The 10,132-nt window shown below is 54.9% G+C and overlaps 1 protein-coding gene across 2 annotated transcripts in view; it reads left to right on the top strand.

Annotated features, from left to right (window-relative positions):
- The window catches only part of LOC136953867 (storkhead-box protein 2-like), a 29,513-nt gene extending 19,533 nt beyond the window's left edge, over positions 1-9,980 (top strand). For both annotated transcript variants that reach the window (XM_067247316.1, XM_067247317.1), the window contains exons 2-4: positions 1,494-1,646; positions 4,691-7,076; positions 7,631-9,980. In XM_067247316.1, the coding sequence (XP_067103417.1) occupies positions 1,494-1,646; positions 4,691-7,076; positions 7,631-7,835 (2,744 nt within the window). In that variant the 3' untranslated portion in view covers positions 7,836-9,980. The remainder of the gene's footprint in view (positions 1-1,493; positions 1,647-4,690; positions 7,077-7,630) is intronic.
- The last annotated feature ends 152 nt before the right edge of the window (positions 9,981-10,132 follow it).

Here is a 10,132-nt window from a genome sequence, read left to right as displayed (position 1 = left end):
TCTGCCTATGCTGTCAGTCTGTTTTTCTAGCAGGTCTGGTCTAGCTTGCTTTCTGTCCAGCAGCCAGTCAGTCTGGATGTTGGTCTGTCTGCAAACCCTGTCTGCCAGTCTGTATTCAGAACTTTTGGTCCATTGTGTTACAGAATTGTGTTTTGTGTGTTTGTGTGTGGTGCTGGTTGTAAGTCAATAGGATTGTGAATAATGTGGAAGAAGTGGAAATGGAACAAGTTCAACTAACATGAAAACAGTCGGTTGTAGGAGGTTAAAGAGTCTTAATCGGCCAGTGTTCCATCATTCGGTGGAAGCTAAAAATGACGTCAAGGATATTTGTAGCGGTGTGCTGTATTTGTAAAGTGTGTGAGTGTGTGTGTGTGTGTGTGTGTGTGTGTGTGGGAGGTAGGTAGGGAGAGAACGCGAGCGAGAGAGACAGGAGCAGCTGTCCCCTCGGCAGCTGTCTGGACCGTGGTCTTCGGATGGTCAGCAGCTGGTCCTGCCAGAGATGTGTGGTGTGGAGCTCAATGTGGGAGCACACCTGTTAGCATAGCAGGTGTTGGAGGAGGAGGAGGAGGAGGAAGGAGGAGAGAGGATATACTATATAACCTGTATTATACTAGAATGGAAAAAAATTGTGAGGGGCATCCCCAGAGAAAGGAGGAGGTGAGGAGGAGAGAGAGAAGAAGGAGGTAGAGGAGGAGGCTGGGGGGAAAGGAGGAAGAGGTGTCTCTAACACCACCAGGCCACCAGCCATGTGATGATCAGGATGATGATGTCATGGGGGAGTTGCCCTCCTGCTCCTAACTGTTGCAGCACCTGGATACAGGCTTAGCTCGTTTAGCGTTCTTCTATCTCCATGAGATACAGGGCAGGGTAGTGTGTGTAGCGCGTGTGTGTGTGTGTATTTACCTTTGCCATGGGTTCTGGTCAGGTTAATCAGCTTATCCTCACCCTGACAGGACAGTGGGTTCACTCTCACACAGATAATGTGCTGTCTTAGTCTGTAGGGTCCAGGGCGCATGAGAACCAGACCTCACCATGTGCTAGCCGGACACAGAACCACAACGGTCTGCCATGAACATCACTGAGCTGGCCGGCGGCTTTTTTGGTGTGTGCAGCAGGTGCTCTTTGAGGTTTTGTTGAGGAAGCTTGCTTCTGGTGGCGCCCCGTGAGGCAACCGAGGGGCAGATCTTTGACTTTGAAGACAAGAGTACAGCTTCAAGCTCAATGAAGCTAGTTAGGAGTTAGTGGCTAGATACAATTTTCGAAGAAATTTTTTCAAACAAGCCCAGTTCTTTTACTGTGAGCTGGCTGTTTCTTCATAGCTGGGTAGATTTGAGGTTGGGAGCCTATGGTGAAAAACTGGTTTTGGACAAAGTAGCAATTTGATCTGGTCTTGCCTGGCTTGGCTCTGTTATTCCAATACAATACAGTGTAATGTTTACATAGCCCGACAAAGCCTGCTGTCTAACCCTGCTGTGTTTGTCTCCCTGCTCCAGGTGATGTGTCTCCTATCAGCATGTCACCCATCAGCCAATCCCAGTTCATCCCTCTGGGGGAGGTCCTGTGTTTGGCCATCTCCGCCATGAACTCCGCCCACAAGCCTGTCACACAGGAGGCCCTCACAGAGCACCTGGCAACATGTTTCCCAGGTAACCAAAACTCACCATGACACTGCTGAGTCTGAATATCTCTCTCTCTGCGTGTCTCTCTCTGCGTGTCTCTGTCTCGCTCTCATTTCTTTTTATTGTTCTCTCTTTTTCTCTCTTTCTCTTTTGTCTCTCTCTCCATCTATCTATCTGTCTATCTATTTTGGTATAGTGTATTAAGTATTGATCGCATGTGCCCTGTAGTTTGCCTATCTGTCCGTTGTGTAGAAAGTGCTGAGGCTGTAAGTTCCAGTAGAGTAGCTGGAGTAATATCACACAGGTCAGCTGGTCTGCAGGAGTTGCTATGGCATTGAAAGTGGGGGTCTGTTCTGGACGGTGTGCTAGTGGTCAGCATGTGACAACACAGCAACACTTGATTAGATTTCCTTTGTTAAGTTTCTGCACATGGCAGCTTGTCTCGGAGTGACAGAGGGCCTTCTCTTCCTGGTTGTTCCTGACTGTGCAACGAACCACTCTCCCTCAATCTATCTCTCCCTCCATCGCTCTCTATATTCCTCTTCATCTTTGTCCCCCTCTCTCTCTCTGTCCCTCTCTCTCTCTCTTTCTTCCTTTCTTTTCCTCCCTTTTTCTCTGTTTTCCTCCCTTTTTCTCTGTTTTCCAACCCTTTCTGTCTTTCTCTCCCTCTCTCTCTTTCCCCTTTTCTTCCTATTTTCTCTGTCTCTTGCTTACCTCACCTCTTTTCTTTCCTTCCTCGCCTCCCCAAACTGCGACTCCTCCCTCCCTTTCCTCTCTTTTTGTCCTATCTGCCTCTCCTACCCACCATACCTCTCCTCCCTTTCACCCCTTTTCTCCTCCTCATCCCTTTTCTCCTCCTCATCCCTCTACTCCTCCTCATCCCTCTCTTTTTCCTCATCCCTCTCCTCCCCACCTCTCCTCTCTCCCCTCTTTGTGTCCTTCGCTGTGCGTCTCTTCTCTTTATCTCTGTCTGTTTCACCTCTCCATCTTGCAACCTCTATCCCTCCCTCCCCACCCTCCCTCTCCTTACTCCCTCCCTCCCCACCTTGACTCTCCTTACTCCCTCCTCTCTCCCCCCTCCAATCTTTTTTCCATTCCTTGGTCCCAGCGTAAGGTCTTCATGTTCCAGAGAGCCTAGTCTTTTTCTAGTCAGGAGAGGGGGAAAAAAACAGAACAGTGTTTGTATTTCAGATGACCTACCCCTTTATTAGATAAACAGAAACGCACCCCATCTGCCTCCTCCTCCATCGTCCAATCCAATTTCTCCCCTTCCCGGCTGTCCAATCAGGTCCCCTCCCCGGCTCAGTGCTGAGTAGACAGCTTTCCCCCCAGACCCAGCCCTCAGAGAGGTCACCCTCTCCTCCCCGCGCCAGGAGGAAGGGACGATCCGAGTGGATGTTGTCACGACACCCAGACGGAGACAGGTTCCTCGTCAGACAGGGCTACCAAGGCAGGGCTTCCCCCTTCTCCTTGGTCTTCAGTCGTCGTCGAGGTGACTTGCATCATGTCTGCGCGGCTCCCTGAACCATATGATGTAATGGCAGGCAAGCCAAGACAGTCAGGCTTCCTCACTGTCTTTGACACTCACCGGAATGGCTTGTGTCTCACCTGCCTGCCTGCCGATCTGAATGGCCGTCGGTGGGATCGTACTGAGCGGTGGGTTGTGTTTGTCTGGCCTGTTCTGTGACAGTGCTGTCCCCTCCCTGAGAGTCACTCTGGGATGACGGGGGGGAGGGGGGGGGGGAGACTCCTGGGTTATTAGTGTGTAGTACGCTGCATGGAGTATGAAGTGTATAGTGTGGACAAGAGGAACGTATGAGCATCTGGTGTGTCTGTGTGTGTTTGTGTGTGTTTTAGTCTGGCAGAATTGCATCATGCCGGCCAGGCTGAGAGGGCACCATGATGTAACGCTCAGTAATACCACCAGCACTCTGACTGGCAGGGAGGGGGTTTAGAGAGCGTGTGTGTGCGTGTGTTTCTGAGTGTCTGTGTGTGAGTCCGCTTGTGTGTGTTTCTGCGTGTGTGCGTTTCTGCTTGTGTGTGTGTATGTGCACACACGTTTCGGCATTGATCTTCCTGTCTACCATGGTGATCACATGCTTCTCAAAGCTCACCAGTTAGAGCTAACCACTATAGTATGACACGATACCCAGGACACCGTATAGTTATTAGCCAAGATTGATGCACGGAAACGACGTTGTCATCTATGTCTGTCAGATACTGGAATTACGACTATAACTCTGTACTGGTTGATAACAAAACAGTGTGATTTAGCTTGGGGACTAGCTCTGTGCAGCTATAGCCGCATGTGTGTGTAAGAGCAGCACAGCAGGTACTGACTCACAGCGGGTCGTGTGTGTTGTGTAATATTGTCCGACTTGGGCAGCATCAGCAGAGGCCAGCTGCCAGGTTGGGTTTGGTACAAGAGAGAATGGCTCCTGTATTAGTCACTAACCCAAAAGTCCCCCTCCCCCCATTTATTGCCATGTAGATGCACCGAACAGGGACCTTTCCCAGTATCTAGCAAAATGTGTGTATTCATCGGTGTGACAATGAATCACCAAATGGTGAATTCTGTTTTAGCCGTTCTTTGATTCTTTTGATGTATTGAAAAGCCATATAGAGTTGAATTACGGTGAATTATGTCCAGACCAGTGATATTTGTATTCCCTAATAATAAGGACACACTGGCCTCAGACCAGGGCTGGAACTGGGCTGTGGTCCCTACAGAGAGAGCTCCAGGCAAAGAGAGCTGCTGAGGTTGACATGCCCTGCTTCATCCTGGTCTGAAGACCATGGCTTCATCTGACATTATCAGGACACCAATACCTGGGGTTCATTTAGCAATAAAGGCAGTAAAAACGTCCTATCATGGACGTCCAACGCTAAAAGTAACTTTGAATGATTTGCAGTAAGATCCTGTTGGGCTGGTTTGTGATGACTAAGGGTTTCTTTGTGTGATGTTCTGGTGTCTCTGGTCTCTCCCGGAGGCGTTGTGGTCTCTCCCTGGCGATGCCCCTCAGATGTCGTCCGTGTCTCTAACTCCCCGGTCTGTTTCCGTCCCCCTGCAGGCGTTCCCACGCCGACGGCGGAGGTGCTGCACCACACGCTGAGCATGCTGGTCCGTGAGAGGAAGATCTACCCGACGGCGGAGGGATACTTCATTGTGACGCCGCAGACCTACTTCATCACGCCCTCGCTCATCAGGACCAGCAGCAAGTGGTACCACTTGGACGAGCGGGGCGCCGAACGACAGACGCAACAACAACAGCAACAACAGCAGCACCAGCAGCAGCAGACTCAGTGTACGTCGCCGCTATCCGGCACCATCACCCCCTCCACTTCGGGCGTGGTCCGAGACAGGCCACACCCCAAAGCCCACGGGGACTCGTACAACAGTTACCGCGACGACCCCCCCAGCCACCACACCACGCTGCAGCGCCGTTCGCCCAAGGACCACCGCGAGGCCTACCCCTCCCCCCACTCCCCGCACTCGCCCCCGACCCAGCCCCCGGCCCCCGCCGTCCCCACGGAGAAGAGCCGGAGCACCCTCAGCTTCCCCTTCAAGAGCGACACGCTCACCAAGCACCGGGACCGCGAGGGCGGAGGCGGCGGAGGCGGCGACGCCAAGCAGGCCCGGAAGTTCGGCCTCAAGCTGTTCCGCCTCAGCTTCAAGAAGGACAAAACCAAGCAGCTGGCCACCTTCTCCGCCCAGTTCCCCCCGGAAGAGTGGCCACTGCGCGACGAGGACACCCCCAGCACGGTGCCGCGAGACGTGGAGATGGAGATCATCCGGCGCATCAACCCGGACCTGACAGTGGAGAACGTGGCTCGCCACACGGCCGTCATGAAGCGCCTGGAGGAGGAGCGCGTCCAGCGGAGCAAGGCCAGCTCGGCCCAGCACAGCGCCCGCAGCCGGCGGAGCCGCGGCCACCGGAAGCCCCAGGCCAAGCCGTCCCGCTCCCACAGCAAGACCCGCGCCTCCCGTGGCGAGCCCTCCGAGGGCTCCAACCTGGACCTGGCCGAGAGGGACTACCGCCACTACAGCTCCTCGCTGGCGCGTTCGCCGCGCGAACACGCCTTCTCCATGGAGCGCAGCCGGCATCGCCACCACCTGGCGCACAGCAACCCCAATATCCTGGACGCGGCACACCTGCCCGTCACGCCCGAGTGGGACGTGTCGGGGGAGCTGGCCAAGCGGCGGACGGAGATGCCCTTCCCCGAGCCCTCGCACGGGCCCTCCCACTCCAAGGTGCACCGCAGCCACTCCCACACCCAGGAGAGGAAGTCTCGCACCGAGCGCTCGGACAGCAAGGCCAAGGAACGCTCGCGCTCCATGGACAACTCCAAAGGGCCTCTGGGCCAGGGGTTGATGGGGCCCCCGGATTACTACGAGCGCAGCCTGGAGGAACGCAGCCGCTACTACACGGACGATGGCACGCTGCGAGCCTCCGCCCAGACCGCCCACTACGCCCGGGCCACGCCCCCCGCCGCCAAGCTGGCCGGCGAGGACGGGGGGGGGCGGAGCCTGGAGAAGAGCAAGAGCCGGGACAGCCTCCCTGCGTACGGCGAGATGAAGGCGTACTCCCCCAAACCCCCACCCGCCTCCTCCTCCGCCGCTGCCTCACAGGACGATTACTTCCACTGCTCCGCCTCCAGCGAGGCCGTGCTGACTGTGCCCAGCCCGCTAGGCACCCTGGGAAAGCCCGGCCACGACAGCCTGGGAGGGGGGAAGCTGGGGGGGGCCGACAGACAGACGCCACACCCCCCGGAGTACAAGGAGGAGGTTAAGGGTCAGAACGGCGGGCTGGGGGTACTGGCCGGCCCGGGGGCGGAGCCTCTATCCAATGGGCGTGGCCCCCCGCACCACGCCTCCGGCTCGGGGAGCATCGACAAGAGGAAGGAGATCTTTAGTAAAGACACGCTGTTCAAGCCGCCCCCAAACGCCCTTCCTGGGGGCTACGGGGAGGCTAGCTACTCCTCCAAGCCAGGCCCCCTGAGGAGCACCCCGGTCCTGTCCTCCGCAGAGGTGCTGGACAGCCAGGAGGGCTTCGACCCCCCAGGACCCCTGCTGGCCCTGTCCGGTCCCCCTTCCTCCGGGCCCCCAGGCCTGGAGCCAGGGGCCCCCGGCGGCGCCGAGGCCTCCTTCGACTACTACAACGTGTCGGACGACGACGAGCTGGAGGATGCCGCCGCCAAGAGGGCGGGGCCCGAGGAGAAGGCGGCGGAGGGGGGCGGCGGCGGGGGCGGAGGAGGGGGCGGGGGAGGCGGCACCATGCAGTGGCTGCTGGAGAGAGAGAAGGAGCGAGACCTCCAGAGGAGGTTCGAGAGGAACCTGACCTTCCCCTGCCCCAAAGAGAACGACCCCGGGCAGAGCCAGCAGTCGGCTCACTCGGCCCGCCTGGACAGCATGGACAGCAGCAGTGTCACGGTGGACAGCGGTTTCAACTCCCCGCGGTGAGCGTGTGTGTAACTGTGTGAACGCTGTGTGTGTCCATATTCGTTGTCGGGTAGTGGGTGTTTTTTTTGTTCACGGGGAAGTTTGTGCGTAGGATGTGTGTCACAGGTATAGAGCAGTGAGTGTATCTGTGTAGGACTGGAAGTCCTTTATTAAAATCACATGTCTGTCTAGCCTGCTGCCACTGGATACATTAACACTCCCCAGATGTGGAGTTACTCATGTTATTTCCTGAGGAAACTAGGGCAGTTTGTACTATAAACCATTTTGGTGCACAAAATAAATGACCGTTTCAACTAGTTAGGACCTGTGCTCACTGACGTATAATCCACTTTGATTTTGACCGCCAGCCTAAGTCTATGTGTTGTATTGACCAAAACGTAAGTCAGACCAAATCGACAGAGGACGGTCTAACTTAACCGTACTTTTTACCGCCAACACCGACTGTCTGGTGGGTCTGTGTTGGATTTGAGAATCTATGTGTAATCTCTGCATCAGTCTAAAACTTTGTGTCCCTCTCTCTTTCCCTTCTCTCCTTTCTTCCTCTGTGCAGAACAAGGGAGAGTCTCGCGTCCAACACTTCCAGCATTGTGGAGAGCAACCGCCGCCAGAACCTAGCCCTGAGCCCTGGGCACCTGGGCATCGCCACGGGCAACGGCCCCCCATTTACCTTCCGGACCATTCCGGAGCCCCCCAGCTCCCAGCCGGAGAAACTCCAGAAGCCCCCCAACTGCCTGGCCTCCATCACCAGCGTGTGACCCGGGGCGGGGCCAGGGTCAGGGGAGGGATAGGACTGTTCCAGCTGACTGGCTCCACGTGTTCCAGAGACCCCACTCCATCCAGCCCCGTTCCTGCCTGGCCCGTCAGCCACGCCTCCCCCCCCTCCAGCCCCCTCCCCCCCCCGCCCCCAGCCTCCCCAGGTTTCACCGCCTCACCTGGGACCGTCCTACTAAGTCCTCTCCGCTGGTAGTTTTATCCGTGTCAGATTGATCATGTGATACTCTCAGGTGACGCGCTGCTCCGTTGCCCCTCCTCCTTGGTCTGGCGGCGTCCCTGCGGCGCCCCCTTCTGGTTGGGCGCTGTGACGCCGCTCTAGCTTGGCGTGTAGCAGGCATGACACACTGCAGCTGGCGGCTAGGAGGCCACGCCACTGCTGGGATCAGGTGATGACTTTTGACAGGACCGGGGATGGACCACTGACCACAGCAGACCTGGGCCCTGAAGGAAGACAGATGTTTACATTGGGGGCAGGTGTGAGCACGAGAGGGGAGGGGGAGGGGTGCTGTTGGGTTGTAAATAAAGAGTGTATAGTAGCTCAGCCGTGAGACAGGCAGACGGGCGGGCAGGCAGGCAGGCAGGCAGGCAGGCAGTCCGAGTTAGGGTTAGGGTTAGTCAGACCTGGTGCTATCCCACCTCTTACATTCCTGTCATCCAGAGCAGGGTTGGACCTGGAACTACACCCCCCCCCCCCCCCCCCTCTCTTCCCCTGACCTGAAACACACACAAACTCCCACACACACAGACAGACAGGCAGGGAAAGACAAGCCCCTGGCCTGGATATCCATATTAACCCTGTGTGGTCTCATAGTCTCTTCGAAACTACCTCCACAGCAGCAAAAACACTAGCTATGTCCTCTAACTAGTACACTGTCATCAGCCTCTTTCCTGTGAATGTCAATGTAAACACACTCGCTCACACACAAACACACACACATACTAAATGCTCAAAAGCCTCTTTTTTTCTATCTATCCCTCTCTCTCTCTTACACACACACACACACACACACCACGTCAAAGTGCTGGAGTCCAGAGGAGGTTACTTGTGTGCTACTGCAGCGACCAGGTTCTCAGACACAGGTCCCAGGTCAGTGTTAGAGGGCTGGGGTGTCTGAGCCCAGGCCAAGCTCGCTCAAGACGGGGGGCCATGCTGATGAATCAGGCCTGTGGCAGGTGGCTGACCACTGTCTCTAAGAGCCAGGCCTTGAATCCGTCTATTCCTTCTCCTCCTCCTCCGTTCTAATGGGTACTAATATTGCAGGTCCGTAGACGACCAATCACAGCACAGCATGTTTTCACGGTACATCATACATCGGCGCCCCACAGCACTCTCTCTCTCTCTTGTGTACTCCTGTTACCACGACAACCACTACAGTAGGACTGCTACCACTAGCCGGGCCGTGGCCGGTAGAGCCACTATAGAATCCGGCCCCGTGTTCCACCAGGTGGATCTCTCATTCCCCTCCTCTCCTCTCCTCCTCCCGTTTGCACTGACAGACAGAAGCCTTCTCCTGGGCCATTCAACACTCTTAGGAAAAATACATCTTCTGTTGTGTCTGAGGGAGAACCCTTGGAGAGAGAAACAACTTTTGGTTCCCGGTAGAGCCCTCTTTTTGGTGAAATAGTTCTAGCTAGAACCTCAGTTAGATAAAAAATAATAATAATTAAAAGCTCTACCCGGAACCATAAAGGGGTTCCTGAAGTGTTCTCCACAGGGTTCTCCCACAGAGACCACAGTTTATGGCTCTGGGGAGGCCCTTTTCCCTTAGAGTGTGGGGTCGTCCCCCAGACAGAAGCCTGGTCTCTGGTGGCAGTAGGAGCCTGTTTATATTGAACATATTTCATATGAGATGCTGACAGTCCATGATATGTCTTCCCTAAACACTGCGGATTTATAATGGAGTTCAATAACATTGTTTCTAATTGTGACGGTATGTCATACTGTAAATGATGTTTATCTGTCATGCCTAGTAAAATAATGTAAACAATAAGAGGGATTTTTTATGTCCATAATATCTAAGGGTCCCTACTTGTGTAGTACTGGTGTTTCCTGTTGTTGTAGTGGATGTGATATGCCCTCCATGGGTGGTGTACTTTTTAAGATAATAAAATAACATGTTTGTTTACACGTCTGCTGTCTGTCTGTACTGCCATGGTTACTGGCAGCTCCTACGAACGCCACTAGTTGTACTAGAATGCTAGTCTAGATCGCTAGTTCTGTTATCTGAAACACTGACATTAGATCCAGGGAATATCGATTCTGATAGGACTAACAGTA

This window comes from Osmerus mordax, chromosome 12 (assembly GCF_038355195.1).
Source record: "Osmerus mordax isolate fOsmMor3 chromosome 12, fOsmMor3.pri, whole genome shotgun sequence".
NCBI lineage: Eukaryota > Metazoa > Chordata > Actinopteri > Osmeriformes > Osmeridae > Osmerus > Osmerus mordax.
Note: the sequence above shows the minus strand (reverse complement) of the source record. Positions and strands in the feature narration are given on the sequence as shown.